Raw genomic sequence first — 23,931 nt, 5'->3', positions numbered from 1 at the left:
TATATATATTCAATTACTGCCAAAAAGACAGCAATGGGAAGGTCACCCGGCATGCATGGAAAAGTATGTACTTGTTAGGTGGACAGAAGCTTGTCCAAGAGCCTGATCTGTTCCTTCCTAAAGGTTCAGGTTCTCACATGTATGGACTTAAAAAGCTGCTATCCAAACAAGTGCTCCCTCTAGTCTATAATCCTGTATCATATAGCTTAGACTTGGGATAGAGAGTGCTTTGATAGAAGGATGGAATGTACTGTTTAGACAGCAGGCAGACATATGGGGAATCTGTACCCAAATAACAATGTCAGGCATATAACCAAATACTTAGATACTCAGTCTACATAGAAGGCTAGAGGCTCACAGGATCACTTTGATTAAAAAAGAGAAAAAAATTATATATAAAAATATAGATGTAACTAGCATGTTTACTGCACACTTTTGTGACAATTCAAAAAAAAAAAAGGGCAGTGAAAAGAAACATTTTGCAAATAGGATACATTTGTTTCTTTAAAGGACAACTCTACCTTTAGTACAAGTTCCCCCTGAGTGTAGCCCATCTGATTACATACATACTTTTTTCCTTGTTCGAGCAACCCTCACTGTGAGGCCCTGCTCAGTCTTTTCTCTGAAATGTGATGCACATGCGCACTAAGAAGAATACATTAGCAAATGGAAGGCTGTATCCATTGAATGAAAGGCTATATGCATTGTACTTTACTAAAAATGTGCTCCCAAATGGTCTAAACCAGTGGTTCTCAACCTGTATAACCTCAGGACCCACATTTGTCTTTGGTTATTAAGCCGCGGTCCAAGTCACACTGCAATGGAACGCACAATATTGCGGTACCGCTCATTCCGGTGCAGGTGATCAAACTGTGGGTGGGAGATGTGTTCGGGATGCTATTCAAAAGATCCACCCAGTCTCCATACCTTTACGAGAACTGGAGTGGAGGCTCAGCCTGGGTTCCAGTGTGGGCTGCTGTGCTGTGACAGAGCTCCATCCATATGTACATTGCTTGTACAGCTCCCTTGCGTGCCCTGTAGAGGTGTCGGGAGCCAGATTGTTACATTACTACGGTCTAGGCACCTCTACAGGGCACGCAAGTGAGTTGTATGTATGGATGGAGCTCCCTCATGGCCATACCCCCAGCCCACCCCACCCCAAGCAGACACTCTGCATCGGGCAGCATAATTTGAATGGCTGCTTGGCACAAGAACTGACAGTGTTGAGAGCCTCTCACCTAGAAAAGTGGAAGGCACACGTTGACCCACTGAACACGGGGTCGCAACCCACTTTTGGGTCACGAACCACCAATTGGGAACCAAGGGTCTAAAGCAGGCATGCCAAACTCAAATGCAATGGTTGGCTGAATTAAGTGTAATAAAACTTTAAAGTGTAGGCATAGTCAAAATGTTTCTTAATTTTGGATATAATGGGAAAGGATCAGGATCGCTATCAGGTTATTTTTCCTCTCACTGTCCTGCTAGGGAGATTTCCCTTCAATTCCAGCCTGGGGATGCAACATGAAGTGAAAAGAGATCTCCCCAAAGTGAGGGGAATTCCCATCCCAAACATTTCTCACCAGAACATTTGTCTTGCTCTCATGACAGTTCTAAAATGTGGATTTTTTTCTTTACTTTCTGCCTCGGCGACAATGATCACCTAGACAAACAGAGAGGTATATCTCCCCAGCAGGGACACATAAAGCAATAAAAACCTGGCAGAGGGTTGAACCCTTCTAGAACAAAAAACATTTATTTCAGATACACGCTTTAGGAAGGCTTCATTATATCAACTATTACTACTTCAATTAAGAATTTACAACTTACAACATTTTAACCAATAGAAAGGTATCATAAAACATTTTTGGAAGTATGTAGCTGCAGAATTATGTAAGGAATTCTAGCCTCTATCAAATGGAGAACAGCTGGGGCATCATACAATTTAAATCCTTAAACCAGATATGGTCAGCAAAATTGTAGTAAGAAGGCTGCACAGGGCCTATATAAACACGTTTACCATGTCTGATCTAAAGTAAATTACGGAATGCTGACATAGACACAACATTTTCTATACAGCAGCGAACCAAGTAAATATTTTCCTGGCTTTAAAAAAAATATTTTGTACTTGTAGAAGCCACGTGAAGCCACCCGATGTACGGCTGATCTCAGCCGATATATGGCTGATGTCAGCTGTACCAGCCTGAAGTGAATAGCCGAACAGCGCTCAGCTCACTTCACTTCAGATTGGTCTTTCACTCGGCTGCCGTAGGCAGCTTAGTGAATAGACCCCTTAGTGTAACAGGAACTGCCAGAATCCAGGACACTGGCTCTTTCTCAGTGAGAATATATTAGGCATTCCACAATGGGGAGGCTAGGAAGAAAAGGAGGGGGGACTCAATAGAGTCCCAAAATCTGTGGATGAGAAAGACAAGTCTTAGGAAAGCTAAGCACCAAAAGGGTGCAATGATCCTAAATATTCATAACCTCCAGTGGTTATTAGTAAAGAGTAAGTTCGCGTGCCATCAGACAAGGGCTTGCGTGCCAGGCTGGGCACGCGTGCCGGGGGTTGCCGACCCCTGGCTTAGAGTATAAACTACTATATACTAAAGTATTGTAGTGTCTCAGATATTTGTTCCATCAGTTCCAGAACACCAGAAGGGTTTTACCTTGTGATGAAGGGAGTTCTTTTAAAGCAGATGATCCATTGTGACATGGTTTACAAATCAAAGACACCACCAGCAGAGTCCTTCCAGTTAGGTGAAATCCAATTGTCTACCAGTGAAATTCCTATAGGTAGAGATGCCATCAACTTGTGTGCTGGTAGGTCTGTTAAGGTGGAGAGCTGGAGAGTCCACAGAAGGGAAATTTAAACAGCCAAACTCATTAAATGAGTTGTGAGAGACATGTTTTTTTTTTAAGAGCCCGTGGACGTGCATCATAAAACAAACTTCCCCCTGTGAACAAAAAAAGTGAACCGTGAAATCACAGCACATGGCGCAAGGAGACGGACAGGGGCGGAGATACTTTGGTCCCCCAGCCCGGAGACTGGCGGACCCCGATCCTACGGGGACCTGTCGAAACAGGTCCCACCAAGTACTGGGTAGGGAGCTCTCCCGAAGAGAGACTCCCTGGTTCAGGAGGAGGCAGAAAACCCTATATTAGGGCACAGAACCTCCTCCCCTGCATCGGGAATAGGCCCCGAAGGTACCTGCACCCTAGCACTCTGTGGGTCAAAATTTAAAAAATACAAAAAGGCTGTGGTGTCACGGCACTAAAACCTAAAATTGCTCTGCAGGTTATCAGGATATGATAATCACAGTCAGAGACTTACTCAGAGAGACTGCACAGACTGGGTCACAACAACAGCTCAGAAGACGTGTATCCAAACCTCTGTCATTGTCCTTAGTGGTGAGACAAGTTGTTTTACATGCTGGTTTGTGAGTGTGCCATGATGCCTTTCTACTGTACCACAACAACAGCTCAGCCACGGCTGTGGATCTGGAGAGCTCTGCAGCTAACTGACACGGTACACAATGGTCTGCACAGCACCACAATGCAGAACGTAGTGTGTGAAGGTTAAGTACCAGGTTATCTTTGCTACTTCAGGGGTTTTGCAAGCTGGTCAAGGTCAAGGTACATCAGTGTTCGATCACACCATCTGTTGCTTTTTGAGTGTCAGTGGGCTCAAAGGAAGACTCCACTGTTAAACATAAAAATAGAAACTGGAATTTGCTAAAATGCATATTGACAAGCTACAATGCAATGACTTTTGGACAGCTGAGACAAAACTGGAGCTTTGGGAAGTCACAGATGAAAAAATTAACCTTTCAAAGAAAAGAACACTGTGCCTACTGTGAATCATGGATGAGGCTCAGTTATATTATGGGATCCTATATATTAGGGGATCCTCTGCTGCATCTGGCACAGGGTGCCCTCAAATCTGTGCAGGGAACAACAAAATCTCAAGACTATCATGACATTTTTGTATAAAACATACTGTTCAGTGTCAGAAAGTTCTGTCTCAGTTGCAGTCTGGAGAAGGCACCCTTCAAAGCTGAGAAAGCTGGAGAAGTTTGCTCCAGAAGAGTGTGCTAAACTACCTGTTGGCAGGTGCAGAAGCCATATTGAGAGCTACAGAAATAGCCCATCATTTTTGTACATTATATTTTTTATTTAAAATATTCTGTTAAACCAAACATCAAAATAAAAGCTGAACAAAGAATAAACAATGATGAAAGCCAAATACTTTGGTTGGGCGAGGGCTACCAACAAATTTGTTCATGTCTGTATATTTTTTCAAGTAAGGTGTTTGCTTGCTAAGTAATGTGAAATTGTAACAGGCATGTATTACCTCTCAGAGATCACAGGACTCCAACTGACAATATCCTTAACCACTTAACACTATGGGAGGATGGAGTTTAAGCATTATTCAGAGTCTACTATTTGGACTGAGAGATGGCATTATCATGTAAATTCTGGTGCCTGTGCAGTTCCTGGCTGTGTTGGACTATCATGGTATCACGATGCGGAGTGCATGCACAATTTTTTTAAATCACACCACAACGCACGGTATTACGGTACTGCACATTAAAGTGAGATCGAGCACATTGCAGGTGGGAGGTTCGTTTGGGGTGCCATTTAAATGAACGGTGGATGTGTTAAAGCAACGGTAGATGCGTTGCGAGCCAGGGTGTATTAATCGCATAGACTCATGCGATTAACGCATTGCACCAGTGTAAATGGTCCCTTAATGTCACCCCAGTACTCTTTTGAAGCGAATCAAGCACACATTGTGCTTAAATTGCTTCTTCCCTGGCCATGGAGGCCCCGGAGTGCTAAACCTTGCTTCCAAGTTTATTCTTCACAGGGGTTTTTACAGTACATGTGTAAGTGATCACTTACATATGAAAGCCAATTTGTCACAGACAAAATGTAAACAAACTCCCGGATGCTAAAGTAGCTGTGAGTCTGTTTATGTTGAGGCCAACATAATCCTTACATTGGTGGCAGCAAAATGGTTAAATCAATTATTCTATGTATTTTAAAATACTGGTAGTATAACTGCCTGTATTTGATCTTTACTGGATTGCAGAATGCTGCCAATCTATTATGTTTCAGGTTTAGGGAGCTGACAGGGGTGATTAAATGTGCTTAAACACCTTACCAGAAGACATCACAAGGTGAACTCTAGCAGTGTGATGATCACCATTAAATGTATTATTTTGATGCAAGCAGTGTAAGTACCAGATATGGACCTTGTACCAGCCTCCTGCAGTCTTAGAGCAGAGCTCAGAGATGGGGAGTTGCAATTAGCAAAAGAAACCAATAAGGTATGCTGCAGTACAAGAAACATGCGGATGGAAGATGGCAGAGTAACAGAGAGACAAGTTCATCAGTCTGCTGTTCTCCTTTCACTGTCCAGTTAAAGCCTGGGAGAGGGACAAGACCAATAAGTGTTACTGAAACACAGCAGAGAAAAATCAGGTCTTGTGCCTTCACAGTCAATGTGCAAGTAATTCTACTTTAACCACTTCAGTTTCTGCACCTGTATACCATGTATGTATCATAACAATGTTTACGTTTCTGCTATGGGCGTGTTTATTTAGCAATAATTTTTTTCATTACTTATTATACTGAAGTATTGGGACACCCCTCCAAATCATTGGATTGAGGTGTTCCAATCATCTCCATGGCCACAGGTGTATAAAATCAAGCACCTTGGCATGCAGACGCTTCTACAAACATTTGTGAAAGAATGGGCCGCTCTCAGGAGCTCAGTGAATTCAAGCGTGGTACGGTGATAGGTTGCCACCTGTGCAATAAGTCCATCCGTGAAATTTCCTTGCTACTAAATATTCCATGGTCAACTGTTAGTGGTATTATAACAAAGTGGAAGCAACTGGGAACAACAGCAACTCAGCCAAGAAGTGGTAAGCAACATAAATGAGTGTGGTCAGCGCATGCTGAAGCGCAAAGTACGCAGAAGTCGCCAACTGTCTGCAGAGTCAATAGCTTCAGACCTCCAAACTTCGTGTGGCCTTCAGATTGGCACAACAACAGTGCGTAGAGAGCTTCACGGAATGGGTTTCCATGGCCAAGCAGCTGCATCCAAGCCTAACATCACCAAGTGCAATGCAAAGCATTGGATTAAGTGGTGTAAAGCACGCCGCCACTGGACTCTAGAGAAGTGGAGACGTGTTCTCTGGAGTGACGAATCACGCTTCTCTGTCTGGCAATCCGATGGACGTATCTGGGTTTGGCGGTTGCCAGGAGAACAGTACTTGCCTGACTGCATTGTGCCAAGTGTAAAGTTTGGTGGAGGGGGAATTATGGTGTGGGGTTGTTTTTCAGGGGTTGGGCTTGCCCCCTCAGCTCCAGTGAAGGAAACTCTTAAAGCATCAGCATACCAAGACATTTTGGACAATTTTATGCTCCCAACTTTGTGGCAACAGTTTGGGGATGGCCACTTGCTGTTCCAACATGACTGCGCACCAGTGCACAAAGCAAGGTCCATAAACACATGGGTAGGCAAGTTTGGGGTGGAGGAACTTGACTGGCCTGCACAGAGTCCTGACCTCAACCCGATAGAACACCTTTGGGATGAATTAGCCCCGGTTCACACCTAGGCGTTTTTGAGCAGTTCGAAAAGCACTTTTAACTGCCCAGCATAAGAAATCCCATGATTTTCAATAGCTCTGGTTCACACCTGAGCAGAAAAACGCCAGACGCCTGAAAAGATACAGGAGCTTCTTTGGGCAGTTAAAAGAGCTTTTCCTCCCCATAGACTTCATTGGAAATGCCCATAAGCACGCAACAGAAGCATGTTGCACATTTTCGTGAGCGTTCTTGCGTGTCTATACGTGCGTTCTTCCATTGCACAAAATGGTTTATGAGCTGTCAATCAAAACGCATGTCTTCATGAACGCGTATACATATGTGCAAAACACGCATAAACGCACAAATAACCGCATGCTGCTAACGCGCAAAAACGTTGCCGCATAGGTGTGAATTGGGGCTTAGAGTGGAGACTGCGAGCCAGGCCTTCTCGTCCAACATCAGTACCTGACCTCACAAATGCGCTTCTGGAAGAATGGTCAAACATTCCCATAGACACACGCCTAAACCTTGTGGACGCCTTCCCAGAAGAGTTGAAGCTGTTATAGCTGCAAAGGGTGGGCCAACCCAATACTGAACCCTACAGACTAAGACTGGGATGCCATTAAAGTTCATGTGCGTGTAAAGGCAGGCGTCCAAATACTTTTGGCAATATAGTGTATATGTTTTTTTAGACAGGAAATAGACAGGATGTGCGGGGTCTGACCAGGGCTGCGTGCGGGTCTTACCATGGCGGCGCGGTCTCACCAAGGCTGCAGGGGCGGTGGGAAGGAGGAGATGTCCAGCTGGACCAGTGCTGTAAACAGGTGCTGTGAGGTCCCCAGCAAAAATTTAAAGCGCTGGTATTGGTGCTTAGTATTGGGGCATTTTCATCATTACGAGTATTCACGAAAATAACATGTATTGCTACCGGAGCATCCCTAAAAAATACTAAGACTTACTGCCTCATTCAAAGTGGAACTTGCACTGCATTGGAAGCCACTAATGAACTAAAAGTTGACATTTGTAGAATTACATATTTTAACCCATGATGGTTGTGGGGGAAAAAGGGACATTTCACCTACCAGACCCCATGATGTACAGCCTTTTTGTGCAATAACCAGCCCTCTAATGCAAAATCCTGTTCCCTAATAAACAGTCCCTTCATGGCAGCCACTAACTTCACTCAACAACATATTGTGCAAGTCTCCTTAAATATGTTATTTCTTTTTTCATTATGTTCCAGGCTTAAAAATGAAATGTTAAATACATGTTTCATTTGTTTAGGCAAGTATATATGAAATATTGCCTATGAATATTTATTTGCAGCCAGCAGGTTGTATTATAAACTAGGGATGCACCGATACCAAGTATGGTACTCAGTACAAGTACAGATACTTTTCCAGCTCCAAGCTAAGACTAGAGAAAAATGTAAAAGTTAGGAGGCAGCTGTCATTTGTAAGGAGCACACTGAGCTTCTGGGATTTGTACATCTCTGTTTTAATGTATGATTTTGGTTTTATAACTATAAATAAAGGGATGCACCGATACCATTTTTGCAAGTACAAGTAATGATACTTGCCCAAGTACTTACAAGTACGAGTACTGATACATTTTTGTTTATTGTCATGTGACAGTTTTTCTAAAACAATACAGACGAATGATTTCAGGACAGTGGTGGAGCACCAGCGCCAGGTCCCAGCTGCAACCGCTGCAACCCTGGTAGTTCTCATGAAAAGGCCAAGTATCAGCACTGGTACTCGAAAAGTATCGGTGCATCCCTATAAACTCTTTGCAACAAGGCCAACTTTAACCGCCCTTACTGGAAAAGCTTGTTGTTTACAAATCTCAATAGCTTGGGCTACAAATTCACACACACCTGAATAAGTCAGAGAAGTGACTCATCACCCTCCCTCTCTGTTCAGACTGCTCAGTACAGAATTTCAATTAGAAAGAGAGAGTCCAAAGACATGCAGTTTTGCTCTGCTCTCTCTTTAATTACTATGGGGACCGTTCATGGGACTGCATGGCTCAGCGCGATCTGAACCGCCCCCTTGCCCGAACTGCACTATTTTTGCCGCACTGATCAGTTTTTCGGTTTTCACACAGGTTTCAATGGAACCATGCTGATTAGCACGGTTTGCTAGTGTTTTAATTGTGTTTCAGCTCTGAAACGCAATAAAAAACTCCCAAAACCTCCCTTTTGAAATAAGCGTGGTAACCCCCCTGATCCGCAACTGCCCTGGTTTGAATGGGCTCTAAAGCTGAACTCCAGGCAGATATGAAAGACACATATTAGTGCAGCTTTAGATTTATTAATAAATAACTAAATGTATTTTTTTAAATGCCTGTACACACCTGAATCTGACTTGGTATCAGCCCCTTTCAGTCCCTGTAGAGCAGAGCTCAGACTGGGAGAGAGAGAACAGCATAAGGGGCCAATGAGGTGTGCAGTGCAGGCGAGAACAGAGAGATAAACCTCTCAGTCTGCTGCTTCTCCTCTCACTGTTCACTCACAGGGTGGAGACAAGACCAGTACCCGTAACTGAACTGCAGCAAAAACAAATCAGGTCTTTTGCCCTGCTAGACTGGGATGTGCTGTGTGGCGCGGCTGTGTATGTCTTAGGTCAAGATGAACATAAATATAAATCCTTTGGCGCCTAAAAACACCTCCCATATATGTATTTTTCTGTGTATTTAGTGGTTTGCCTGGAGTTGAGCTTAAAAAAACTATAATATAAAATGTCATGTGTGGACCCTGTATTACACATAATTGTGAAATAGTTTATGTAAATATGAAGAATAAAATATATAAGTAGAAAAATGTATATAATTAAAAACAAAATGTAAACCATAATTGACCCAGACCATTATGGTTTTTCTTTTGAGCATCCACCTCTACCCTTAGCTCAACTATTAAATCACCAGACCTCATTCATTTTCTATTCCTGTTTTAGCCACCTGTTTAGAAAGGGCTGCAATTTTAGCAGCAGATTGATGTTGAGACCTTCCTATGAGACACTAAGGCATACACATGAATGCATGTACGTCATATTATCTAAAGTATGTGTACACATCATGGTGGTACTGGCATCGAGGAGGTGCCGACTTACATAGTGTCACTGAGGCTTTATTCCTGTCCTTTACTTGAAATGTACAAAACTGAAAAGGTGTAGACGCATGGAAGAGCATAAGATAACTGATTAATATGAAAATATATCAATGTTTTTGTGGGACAAAAACACACAGGACACACAGCCAGCTTTGCATGGCAGTTAAAGTGTAACATACACTACGCTTTTAATTTGGTAAAACATTCTTGAAAGTTCATTATGACTTATCTCATTGTATTTTCACACATTTGGTAATCTTTTTTGTGTTTGTTGTTTGCACAATTCTCTAAAGCAAATTTTGACACACAAAAAGTTTTTTAATAAAATGTTTGTTGTTGCAATTTTTTTTCAAAAGAAGGTTATTTTGTTTTCACCTAGACAGACACATATGCTAAAAGTGCCTCTTCATGTGCAAAATAAATAAGTAGACATTTGAGGTAGTTCTGCAAGAATGTAGAGCTGTAATGCCAGCCCCCTACCCCCGAAGAGTTTAGGAAACACAGAGTAGCATTATTATCTCTTGAAAGAGGTCTTTTTTTTATCTTTCAATGCTTCTCACGTGTATTTTTTTTTTGTGTGAGCTTTTTGGTCAAATTTGTGATATTTTGTTATCCTCTTTTTTTGCAGTAAAAGACATCACACACAATACTGATAGTGGTATAGTGCATACTCGCTTAGGCCTTGTTCACACCAAATGCAGAGCAGATCCGCTCAGGTTTCTGCACACGCAGTGCAGTGGGTTGTGCCGCGTTTTTGATGCGTTCCAGGTTGTTTTTGGTTAAAAAATAATTTTTATTTTTTTTAGTTTAACATGGGCTTTCAGTGCGTTCCATGCATTTGCATGCGTTTTTGATGCGTTTTGATGCATTTGCATGCGTTCCAGAACAGATCCAGAGCAGGTAAAATAGGGCTTGCTGCAGTTTTTTCACCTGCTCTGGATCTGCACGCTGCAATGTGAACTGGAGCAAAAAATACCATTGGAATACATTGGACTCAGTTTTGATCAGGTCTGTAACTGCTCTGCTCTGCACCTGCTCCGCGCTTGGTGTGAACAAGGCCTTACAAATCATTTAAGTAGGGCGTAGTTAGCTCTGCACATATTATGTATCAGATTACATTTTCCTATAGGTAAAATGCCACTTCCTGTCAGTTTGTCACTGTTTGCATCTTGTTACATATGTAACTGCACACATAAACTTATTTGGTCTGTTCACTTAAATTTGCATTAAAAATTAGCAAAAACATTATACATATATTATTAAAAATAAGCGACATTATGAGGGAAGTTTATCTCAGAGATATATATATACACACACACACAGTACATATTTCACATGCATACATCAATCAAATAAATACACTGCGTATATATAAAAAAATATAAAATATCGGATACAGTTAAACGTTTTCTTTAAGCTACTGTACTGTTAAGCTAATATAACTGTTCTATAATGCAAAGTAAAGGGAAACTCACGCTCTGTGGTGCTGGGCTTCCTGCTCTGCTCTTCTTTGATAAGGACGGGGTTTTCATCAGCTCCCGCTTCTTCCTTGAAAACATCCTGAGTATGTCTTTTTTGGTCTTCCTTATACTATTTGTAACACCGCCTTTAAGCACCTTACAAAATTTGAGGTTATGATCACCCCCGCTACCCCACCTGGGGGGGTAGATTCTTAGGGGTACTCAGAAAGCTGGTGCTGTATGCCCAGCACTATTGCTGTCAGATGCCATGTGATGTTAAGATGTTTCCTTATTGGACGATTACTCTCCCAAAACTGACACAGACAGGAAGAGGTAAAGGGTGTTAACCCTTTAAGTGCTGGGACCACAGCAGCATCCTGTCTCCTCCCAAAGCTTTGTGTGCATGTCATGTGTCAGTGTGTAAAGACTTATGTGTTTTTATTTGAGGGGAACAATTGAGGAAGTTATAGGGAGAGGCTGTGTAAAGTAAAGTTATATAGATGAAATATGCACAACATATGAGAAGCAATGCATGAAGCATTTCAGTGGCTAAGAAAGTAGGCATACGAAAAATCATATAAGTTACAGAAGTATACATTTTCTGTAAAGTTGTAAATCAGTTTTAGCAATGCTAGGAAGTAGAAATGCAATCACATCAAAGATAAAATAGAGCCTTGCACTAGTCAGCCCTATGGATAAAGGCACATATTGTACAGGTGCTACCCTAGCATGATATGACTGACAAAAGAATAATTGTGCAACAATCTAAAATCGTAATAAACAAGCCAAATCTGTTTTATCCTTATGTGCTTGATCAGAGTTCACTCCCTTAGGGTAGTTATGGAGAGCACATTAAAACTGTGAAAAACAGGATTTTTGACTTGCAGTAAAATTTATTTCCTGGAGTTCAGTAAAGGACACTGCAATCGTGAAATATTAGACAACTGGGTTATATTGGACAGTGGAAAACAAAATGTTGAGTTAGTTAAGTATAACTCCCATTATGTTCCATTTTTGTGGAAAAGCAATAGTAGGGATGGATCCTAAAACAAAGGGGTGTGTCTCTTAATGTACTCCAAGAAACAGATTTCAAGGTAAGTTAAAAATCCAATTTTCTTAGTCGTTCATTAAGAAATACAGGACAGAATTCTTAGTTAACTGGGGTGTCCAAAAGCAGTCAAACTGAAGGTAGCCATCACAGCCAAGACAATGTTAACAGGCCCATGAACAGGTCAACAGTGGGGTTAGGTGAGCTCACAGAGTTGCCCAAAGAACCTGACACCAGAAGCTAGCATCAGAGGAGGCCTGAAGATCCACCTGGTAGAACTTGATGAATGTGTGAACAGAGGGCCAAGTGGCAGCCCTGCACATCTGAGAAACAGATGCATGATGCAGAAAAGGCCAAGAAGCACTAACCAATCTAGTAGAGTATTCTCTGACTGGAAAGGGTGGAACCATGCCTCTAAGTTCATAGCCTTGTGTAGTGAGCTGTCTAATTCACCTACAGATGGTGGAACGAGAAGCATGCTCACCCCTACGGGGACTCTCAAGGACAACGAAAAAAAAGAGTCAGTCAATCTGAATGAAGCCATAGGTAAAATCGAACAGAATGTACCAGATAAAGCAACAGAGTGAAACTTCCCTGGGATAAGTTGGAGCAGAGCAGAGAGATGGGGGAACAATGTCCTGGTTAAGGTGAAAGGAAGTAGCCACCTTGGGGAAAAAAGATGCCTTAGGCCTCAAGACAACCATGTCTGTGTGTAGTACCAGAAAGGGTTCCTTGCAAGACAAAGGAGCCAAAATCAGAAACACGCCTCGCAGAGTTGATGATAACGACAAAGGCCACCATGTGAGTGAGGGTGGACAAGGGAATGTCTCTGAGAGAAAAGAAAGATCCTGATAAAAAATAATGGAAGATAAAAGAACAGGGTTTGCTTTTCTCTAAGAACAGACAGCATAACCCAGTTGTCTAAGATTTTATCTATCCTGTGTCCCTTAAAACGGACCTTTACCCATATCTTTAAAACAACAACAAACACACCTTTAGAAATGTTTAGTAATGACAATCTACAAACACATAATTCTACATAATTGAAGGCTTTGTATTCTTTGCATACCGTATTCCTCTTTTATTCCCCAGTCTTCTGACAATGGCCATGTTTACTGAGGGCAGATTACAAGATCTCCTTTTACTTCCTAAAAATTGTCACGTGACTTGGACATGTGACCATGCACATCATCTTAAGGGAGGAATATGCCTTTCACTGAGATTATATTTCCCAGCAATGCTCTGCTCATGTAATCTTCCCAGGATGCAATGCTTTGGCAAACTGAAATAATTTTGCCCTTACAAAGCAGGAAGTGAATGCTCTGCAAGTGTAAGTACTTAAAAATCACAGCATTTTACACCTGACATGTATATGTCATTATTAATCATCATACAAAGAGGGATGCATTGGCAGAATTTAATTTTTGAGTGTAAAGGTCCGCTTTAATGAACAATTAAGAAATATTATTTGTGGGCACTCTGTGACCTCTGCGGACACAAATGAATGACAAACCTCAAATAAAGAATTATTACACCTCTCTTTGAGAAAGAGGGAAATTCTGGAGCGGAGATGACAGAGTAGTAAAAAATGTGTATGGTTACATTGCACTAAAAGTTAAGCATGCTTCAAGGAGCTTTGTTAGGTAGAGTCTTAACCTACCTGCAGTATACACTGCACACATATGCCACAGTTCTTGTATCCACAAAACACTCCTCAGGGCCCTTCATACTTGTGCATTCTGTAATGCACTGCAATGCTTAATTGGTGCATTCAGGCACGCTCAGCCTTTTAATTTTCAACAGGTTAGCAGCACAAATTAACACACACACAAAAAAAAACTTGTACCAGTTTTAGAAACATAGCACACAGCACATAGTATGTCCATTGTGGTGCCCCGTAGTGCTGGTCCATTACTGTATGTAAGTGGCAGCACAATGCACATAGTACCATGCATTAACATTCATTGCAGTGCTGCACAGTTTGCCATACATTACAATAACCCATAGTGTGAAGGGACCATTCTCAGGCAAGAGTCTCACACACAGATATAAACCTTAAGACAAAATAGATTTTTAAGAAATGAAAGTGATATTAACATATTTTTTTTTAAAAAGAGGAAGTCCACATTAGCTGATTATTCTTTTACAAATGATCTTTCCTCCTCCTCCTCCAGCCAGTCCCCAAACTGTTGGCCCACCTTGCCTGTTTGTGGGTATCTCCTTCAGCTAACTGGCTGCTGAGGAGACACCTGTGCATGTGAGTTCCCAGCTAGGACCTGAGCCTAGCTGTGTGCATCCATAGACACACAACGCACCCAGCAAACCATGCTCCTGCTCCTTCCACTACCCCCAGCAATTTGACTGATGGCAACAGGAGCCTATCACTCTACTGCCCTCAGTACCCTTCTTCACAACCTGGAAAATCGGGGAATGGCGCCGATCTTCCTGGACCCAGTGGCATTGACAAGGGACCATAGGCATGTGTTTTGGGATAGGGGGGCATGGAACGGTAAGGATCGTTTTTTATCTCAATGCAGAGAATGCATTAGGGTAATGATGCCCAGCATTTAGTGCCACTTTAAACTTCACCTTCCAACAAATATGCTTTCCTGCACACATAGTTGACATTTCGTCTGAGCCTTTCTAAAGAGGAACTTCACCCTTATCTTAAAAATGACAACAAAGGCAACTTATAGGTGCCCACACACGTAACGATAATCGTATGATAATCGCGGGAAATCCTGCGATCGTACGATTATCGTAAGGTGTGTGGGAGCCTGCTACTGTAAGGACGCACGACTTTTATCTTAGGAACATGTTCGAAAACCAGCCGAACATCGTACGATGCTCGGCTGGTTTGTGGCATGTTCGCAAGATAAAAGCCGCACGGGCCGGTATGCGCAAGCGCACACTGCCTGTTCAGCATTGCGGTCATCGGAAGCCCGCCCCTCAGTAGATCGTACGTTTTTTTAATTACCTTACAACCATCGCAAGACAAAAGTCTTGCGATAGTTGTAAGGTGTGTGCCCAGCCTTAGAAATGTTTAGGATTGATAATCTATAAACAGACATAGACAATTGCAGGGTTTGTATTCTTTGCATATGTTATTTTAATTTTCCCCCCTATTTTTCTCACTGTACCCATTTTCACTAAGGGCAGATAAATCCATCTCCCTTTACTTCCTGGAACACTGGGTCTGCCTCCATGAACATGTGACAGTGCATATCATTTCAGGGTGAAAAATACCTTTTCCCCAAGATCTTGCGAAATTTTGCAGATTAAAGATTAGATTCCCAAGGAAGGAACTGGTGATTAAGCTTTCCCAGAATGCCTCTATAAGACCAGGGCTACATCACCAGTGCCTCACTCCACCAGGAACTGGAAAAACAGTACAGTAATTATAGGTAAAAACAAACAATGTTTATTTACTAATGAATGTCAAATGAATGCAGAGCTGCATGCTGATGTAATTTTTAGTAAAAGAGGGTAAAGGTCAGCTTTAAAGAAGAACTTTGTTAAAACAGTCAAAAGACAATAAATGTGTAGTATGTAATGTACAGCGCATAGAGTACGGGTTTAGGAGTATGTAAGTATAACACAGCTTGCAGATGCATTTACGGTATGTCCAGAATATACAACATAGAGTATAGTGTTCAAGAATCTGTAATGTACGGCAAAGAGTATGCAATACAGCGTCATTTACCATACAACTTCCAGAATGCAGAGGTGTCTGTGGGTGCTTAGCGAGCAACATATCATTGGGGTTTATTATTACTTATCCGAAAGAAGAAGATGCCAGGTCCAAAGTTGTCAGCTCCTGGCTCTTCTTAGCGATGCCAGTGGTAAAGTATGCAGGCATTGTTGGGCTAGAGATCAGTCCGCACAACAGTGCAATATAGATAATTCCTGCTGGAAATGCACTCAGATGTTGAGGGCGATGTAACTCTTGTGCACATTGCAGGGATTTACATCATCAATGGAAGGAAAAGATGAGCAGAAGTCAGCGGCAGCAATGAAGCACTCTAGCAGGTAAGTGTGCCATATTGTGCATTTGCCATCACTTACAGCAACCATACATGTAAAAAATAAAAATGTGTTCCTATTTAACTCCTTATTAACCCTTAGTTAACCCTAATCAGCCTTAATTAACCCCCCACCCTCTATTTAAGTTTTCTGAACCACAAATATTTAAGCTTTTTTGTTTATTAATTTTTTTCTCACATTAACAATACATAAAATTAAAAAAGAAAATGTGCAATCCTTTGTAACAGAAACGTAATTTCAGTGTCAATATAAACAGGACAGAGTCTAGAATGACATTTATACTTTTTTTTTAATCTACAGTAACACCATTTTTCATAAAACGAACACTAATCAAAGTAGAAAAAAGTGTATCTACACTTAATTATAAATACAATAACACTTACAGTTTTTTTTTATTTTTCCCTGCACAAATTCAAGGCACCCTGTGCCAGATGCAGCAACGCAGCCCCGAAACATAACAGAGCCTCCTTCATGTTTCATAGTAGATATGGTGTTCTCTTCTTTGTAAGCTTTTTTTTTTCATCTGTCAACATAGAGCTGATGGGACTCCCAGAAGCATTGTGGTTTGTTAATATGCTTTTGAGCAAATTCCAGTCTATTTTTTTTATGAACAGAAACATCAAGCTACTTAGAGATGGTCTTATAGTTTTTACTGTTAACGGGATGATTTATCATTTTCTTTCTGATCAAATCTGCTTCCTCTGAAAAAAGCATGTATTATGCATTTTCTTGTGTTTTAGCACATGACAACAAGCCCACACCCCCTAGCAACTAGGGATGTCCCGATCCCAGGCATTTTCACGAGTACTTGTACTTGTGAAAATGCCCCGATTCTTAAGGCCGATATCAGCCCTTTAAATTTTTAAACAGCAGCGGCTGTACGAGTTCCCGCGCTTGTGCGGACCTCGGCAGCCTGCTTGGGAACTGCAGATAGCTGTCCATGGCCGTGCCTGTCCGGTTCTTTATCGCCTCCTTCCTGGCACTGACACAGCCATGGACAGCCCCAGGGGCGTAACAACTGGCGGTGCAGTCGGAGTGGCCGCCCCAAGGCTAGAAGCTGGGGGTTCCCACCGACCCACTGACAAGGGAGGACTGGGTTGAGAGAAGGATGGAGGTCAGGGGGGAAAGCAGCGGTGATGGTCGGCCGGACGGCCGACGGACATGGTCTGCCGGTGAAAGAGGCTGGGGCCCAGCATCGTCGGTCTGGACGTGGAGGAGGCAGAGTCCCAGCATTGCCAGTCCAGACGTGGAGGAGACCGGGTCCCAGCGTTGCCAGTGAGGTGGAGTGCCCGCAGAACCACCAGCCTGGGGACATGTGTTCGGCTTTGGGGACATGTGTCTTGAAAAATGGCCTGGCCAGGAAGGGGGTCTAAACACCTGGTCTTGAAGTGGTTAAGAAAAAGTATCGGTAATTAGTATCAGCAAGTACCTCAGGGAAAGTACTTGTACTTGGTCTTAAAAAAGTGGTATCGGGACATCCCTACTAGTAACCTATACTTATTTTCACCTTCATTGGCCAAAATAAAAAGTCATAACTCATGAAAAATGTGCAAGAAAAAAGGTGCTACAAAACACATGAAAATGCACACACACAAGTGTGAACAGAGACCAATTGTGCTCCTAGCACATATACTGTATGTTGCGGAACAGAATGAAGCCCACCTCTATGTTGTCAAATATATTCGTACAGCCAGTGGCAAGAGGTCAACTAGCCCAGACGCTGGCCACTTGGACTTTCCAATGATGCAAAACATAAGATCAAGGCGACCCTTCAAGAAAGAAAAAAAAAAAGTTAAGGTTTCTGGAGTGGCCATCACAACCTCCTAACCACAATGTCATTGAGCTATTTTTAGAAGAGCGTAAACATGCATTTTATGCTAGACAACTAAAGAATTTAGAGAACCTGGAACACTGTCAGCTACACCACATGAGATAATAAACAGACTTACTCATAACTATCACAAAAGACTAGAAGCCACCATTGATTCTAAAAGAGACAATACGTGATATTAAGAAATAGGTGTATTTTAACATTTTAAACAGGAACATGTTATTATTTTTCTTTATTGCTATGGTTTGTTTAATGATGGTAAAATGCTATGATGCTATGATCACGCAGAAAAGCGTGAATAACCGATTTATCGAACGTAATAATCGGCTAACTAATCGATTTTGAAAATAATCGTTAGCTGCAGCTCTACGTGAAAGGCTTATACACCAATCTCTCCACTCAGCATTCTGAAAAGAAAGCCAGCAATCCTGCTAGAATGAAGCCAGGATGCTGGTCTCATCAGTGGTAGCAGCAGAGGTAGGGGAGAGCAGTGGTGCTTATTTATGTGCTTGGCAGCCTGTCAATAGGCAGAGTCTAGGGCACCACTCTGCTGTAATTTCATGGACTTGTAGCCTAAGGGAATGCATCCGCCATAAGGGTTGCTGACACACCATGTTGCAGTTTTGCTCCATCATAACTGTGGCACTCACCACTTATCACAAACATGAGGTAGGCTTATACTACCCACTTTGCACAGTGCATACTCCTGACTGCTGCACTCTGTAAGCTGTACTGTGCATTACATACTCCTGACCACTGCACTCTGTAAGCTGTACTGTGCATTACATACTCCTGACCACTGCACTCTGTAAGCTGTACTGTGCATTACATACTCCTGACCACTGCACTCTGTAAGCTGTACTGTGCATTACATACTCCTGACCGATGCACTCTGTAAGCTATGCTGTACAGTCCCGACCACTACATTCTGTAAGCTGTGCTGTATGTTACATAGTTTTCAGTACTCTAAGTTGTGCTATACTACTCTTGACCAAAATGTTTATTGTCTCAGCAGTTACTGTTGCTAAGTAGTCATCATATAATTTAATAACGTTTTAAGGTAGACTAACTACTGTACATGTGAATGTGCGTTTAGGCATTCCTGCATCAGGAACTTATGAATTCCTGTGGCAGGAATCCCAAATATGCCATTTAGAAGTGGCCACTGTCACCTGTTCAAGCTAATGATAAGGTGACAGCGACTTCATTTGAAAGTGGCAGTCTGTCGGCACTCTGCATGTAATCATATGTGATACAATTACATGGGGCGTGCCAGCAGACTGCCACTTTCAAATGGAGCTGCTGTCATCTGATCATTAGCTTGAAGAGGTGACAGCGGCCACTTCTAAACATAGTGTTAATGAAGTCTAAGGCCTTGTTCACACCAAATGCAGAGCAGATCCAGTCAGGTTTCTGCACACGCAGTGCAGTGGGTTGTGCCGCGTTTTTGATTTTAAAAAAAAATATATATTTTTTAAAGTTTAACATGGGCTTTCAGGCACTTGCATGCGTTTTTGATGCGTTTTTGCGTTGTGCATGCGTTTTTGATGTGTTCCAGAGCAGATCCAGAGCAGGTAAAATAGGGCTTGCCGCAGTTTTTTCACCTGCTCTGGATCTGCACACTGCAATGTGAACTGGAGCTCAAAATACCATAGGAATACATTGGACGCAGTTTTGATCCGGTCTGCACCTGCTCTGCTCTGGGTCTGCTCCGGGCTTGGTGTGAACAAGCCCTAAAGGTCTATGTGCATGTGTAAATCTCTAAATTGTAACACAGTAATATGCATATTATGTGTGTACAAAGACTGTGGTATATGTGTTAAGTATATACAGCACATATGGCCAGGTTTTTTGTTTTACTACTGCCCTTCAGAACAGTCTGGTCTTCACAACCTAGCCATGTACTAAACATTTCCACAGAATTCCTCTGCTCACTGTGCACAAGGGTGCCTTGGGTGTTTTGCAATTCTAGTAATGCCCATGGCTTTCTAGGAAATTAGAAGCATCTTACAAAAACTGTACTTTTAGCACATTTAAATAGGAATACATATACTGTATATTTAGGAGCTAGAGCGAATTAATTTGCTAGCTGCAAGGTTTTTACCAGATTGGGCACACATTCTCATTTTCTTTGTAGATCTATGCTTTGTGCCAAACTTCCAAAGTCATATTCACATTAGGATAATGTCTGGTGGCCTACCAATTGCTTCCTGCAAACCTCACAGCTTTCTCTGTGTCCACAAGCTAATCAGGAAGAGTTTGTCACTAGACAATAGTAATTGCAAATGAGCATTTACAATGCTTTTGCCTAAGTGCACACAGCTTAAAGTAATCACTGTGATTCATTAGATTGTAATTTTTTTCAATTTCATACTTGTAAAATAAGACCAAGTACTCACTTTTCCTGCTGCCTGTGCTGCCAAACACAACTAGTAGCAATCAACTTTCGAAGTCCACAGCAAAACACATCAGACACTGTGGTCCCCCGCATGTAGGTAGGTGCAGTATGGCCAACGGCCACTAGATGCCCCCATGGGGCCCTGGAGGTAGATGCAGCTCTGGCCTGGAAGACTCTGTGTCCCAGGAGAGTTGATTTATAGGGGGCGCCCGAGAGGGGAAGAGGGGGAGTTCAGAGGAGTACAGAAGAAGTCTAAGACTGTCTGCAGAGTCTCTGGAGGGAGACTGTTTCTTGAATATAGGCTGGTCCATGGGAAGGACAGGACCAGGCCTAGGACTATGTAGAGCTACAAAGATTCCCTAGTTTCCCCACAGGGGGAAACCCACCGTGCTAGGACTGACAATGGATGGGATTCCGGAGACTAGTGAAGTGCTAGAAGACTGACGATATTCGCCAGTGGGCCTATGGCCGAAGTAAGTCGTGACTCTGGGCTGCACCTGGGCTGATGTACCTCTCTCTCTCTAAAGTGTATTACCATGCAAGTAACAAGAATTGTGCCGTCATCCCACCCGGGGGTGGCTGAAACGTATACTTTGTTCTGTTCTACCTTCAAGTAAAATCAACAAAAAGACTATCTGTGTGGACTGGTTCTTCTCCCTCCAACCTTTGAAAAGGTGGGGTTCAACCGCAGTGTGATGTTGGACTGTATCGTGGCTGTAACCATCTGAGAAGGGTAGGTGCGCAATGGGGCAATGCCTGACACAGGGTGCCGTTCATGGTGGCCTTTCTCCCTAAGGGGGAGGAAGCGCCGAAGGCCGCAGAGGCGGTTGAAGCCATGAGGCCCTGTGTACGCAGTACTACACGTGAGGGAGTGTTTGCACGAGGCCAAGGCCGTGGCCCCTGACCGTGGGGTGTCTGGTTTCAAGTTGCATGCACGGGGTTACCCAGCCAACCCAAAGGGAACACACACGCAACACCCCAAGAGTGAACCCCGCCTACATTTTGGCGTAGTCGGCAGGATCAAGAAACTCATTGGTTGAAAAGGGCGCGGAGGACCAGAGCCCACCCAGAAGACGGAGCTTAATTAGAGATAGAGCGCGAGGGTGAGCCAGAGCACGTGAGACAAAGATGGCGTCGGCTGTGAAGGACCACGCGGAGGGAGCTGAGGCGGTGTTCGACACTGGGCTCCGTTTCTACCCGAGCTGGGGAGCTGTCATAGCGCTGAAGACCGCAGAGGCGGTTGAAGCCATGAGGCCCTGTGTACGCAGTACTACACGTGAGGGAGTGTTTGCACGAGGCCAAGGCCGTGGCCCCTGACCGTGGGGTGTCTGGTTTCAAGTTGCATGCACGGGGTTACCCAGCCAACCCAAAGGGAACACACACGCAACACCCCAAGAGTGAACCCCGCCTACACGCAGCTCTTACTGGTTCCTCCCCCTGACCTACATTTATTACCAGAGAGAAGTCAGAGGGAAGAACTCAGGAGAGCTGCAGGGGACTATGAAGATCGACACTCCAGGAAGTGTTGTTTGGTTTTTTTTATGCGGACCTGCTGGCTAAAAGAATTTACATATACAATTTAGCAAATAAGCATGAAGGTCAGGGGACTCACAGGTTTTTGAAAGAGCATAAATAATCCAAATCTTTTTCCTTACAGTGTGCTCCCAGGAATTTATTAACCTAATGCATGCGGGGATTAACTATTGATTTGTTTATATGCAATATTTCACACTTTTCTTCATTTATGCTATATTTATAACATGCCTATAAAGCCTTTACTACTACTTTCAGATACAATGCAAAGACATTTGTCACCTTGCATACCCTCTCAACAATCCCAATCAACTCTTTTCTACCTTTAACTCCCTACTTCGTCCCTGGCCGCTTAATGCAACCAACTTACTGACTGCCCAGGAGATTGCCAATCACTTCAAAGACAAGATTGACACAATTCGCCATTAGGCTGCCACCATCCAGACATCTGCCACTCTGAATACACCTTGTCTACCTCCACATTCAATACTCTCTTCATTTAATCCTGCTGCCGCAAACGAAGTTGCTACTCTTTTATCCAACACCCTCCCCTTGGACCCCAACCCCTCACAACTACTCCAGTCACCCTCTAGCACTATTGTACATCTTCAACATCTCCCTTTCTACTGGCATCGTCCCTACCATCTAAAACAAGCATTGGTGAACCCCATTTTAAAAAAGCCCTGAAAGGGGCCCATCAGTCTGAATAACTTGAGGCCCATTTCCTTACTCCCATTTACCTCCAAATTTCTTAAATGCCTGGTCTACAACTGCCTGAGCCGCCACCTTACTGCTAACAACCTCCTCAACCCCTTTCAATCTGGCTTTTGTCCGCAATACTCCACAGAAACTCCTTCTAAAATTTACTAATGATCTACTAACTGCTAAAAGCAAAGGCCACTACTCTGTACTCATACTCTTGGACCTTTCTGCTGTTTTTGATACAGTTGACCACCCGCTCCTCCTCAATAAACGCAAATCCCTTGGCCTCCAAGACTCTGTTCTCTCATGGTTCACCTTCTACCCATCCTAACGCACCTTCAGTGTCACCTTTAACTTCCTTCTCTCCTTCTATTCTCCATCTACACCTCCTTCCTGGGTCAGTTAATAACCTCCCATGGCTTCCAATACCATCTCTATTATTATTATTATGATACAGGATTTATATAGCGCCAACAATTTGCTCAGCGCTTTACAAAATTGTGGAGACAGTACAGTTACAATACAATTTACAATACAGTTTCAGTACAATAGGGTTGGGAGGGCCCTGCTCATGAGAGCTTACAATCTAGTAGGAGGGCAAGTGATACAAAAGGTAAAAATTGTTTGGATTGAGTTATTGGAGGAAGTAAGAGGCAGTTATGTTGAGATGAGATAGGCTTCCCTGAAGAGATGGGATTTTAAGGATCGCCTAAATGTGGGCAGCGTAGGAGATAGGCGGACAGAATGGGGTCAGGAGTTCCAGAGGATGGGAGACACTCTGGAGAAGTCCTGCAGGTGAGGGTGGGAGGAGGTAGAGAGCTATAGAGCAGGAGGTTTTGAGAGGAGCAGAGAGGATGGTTTGGGAGATATTTTGAGATGAGGTCAGTGATGTAGGTTGGGGCGGAGTTTTAGATGGCTTTGTATGTTAGTATTTTGAATTTTATTTGTTGGGCAATTGGGAGCCAGTGGAGGGATTGGCAGAGAGGGGCGGCAGACAATGAACAGTTGGTAAGGTGGATGAGTCTGGCAGCAGCATTCATGATAGACTGAAGGGGGATAACCTGCTTAGTGGTAGGCCAACAAGGAGGGAGTTACAGTAGTCGAGGCGAGATTACATGGGAGTGAATTAGAAGCTTTGTGGTTTCGTTTGTTAAAAAGGGGCGTATTTAAAAATGTTACGGCGGTTGAGTCGGCGACACCCAAATATAT

The 23,931-nt window shown here is 43.0% G+C and overlaps 1 protein-coding gene across 2 annotated transcripts in view; it reads right to left on the bottom strand.

Annotated features, from left to right (window-relative positions):
- ARHGAP45 (Rho GTPase activating protein 45) overlaps nucleotides 1-11,450 on the bottom strand; it is a 67,531-nt gene extending 56,081 nt beyond the window's left edge. For both annotated transcript variants that reach the window (XM_018559539.1, XM_018559540.1), the window contains exon 1: nucleotides 11,182-11,450. In XM_018559539.1, the coding sequence (XP_018415041.1) occupies nucleotides 11,182-11,265 (84 nt within the window). In that variant the 5' untranslated portion in view covers nucleotides 11,266-11,450. The remainder of the gene's footprint in view (nucleotides 1-11,181) is intronic.
- Nucleotides 11,451-23,931: the final 12,481 nt, after the last annotated feature.

Source organism: Nanorana parkeri, unplaced genomic scaffold (genome assembly GCF_000935625.1).
Source record: "Nanorana parkeri isolate BGI_ZX_2015 unplaced genomic scaffold, ASM93562v1 scaffold401, whole genome shotgun sequence".
Taxonomy (NCBI): Eukaryota; Metazoa; Chordata; class Amphibia; order Anura; family Dicroglossidae; genus Nanorana; species Nanorana parkeri.
This window is presented reverse-complemented; position numbering and strand designations above follow the sequence as displayed.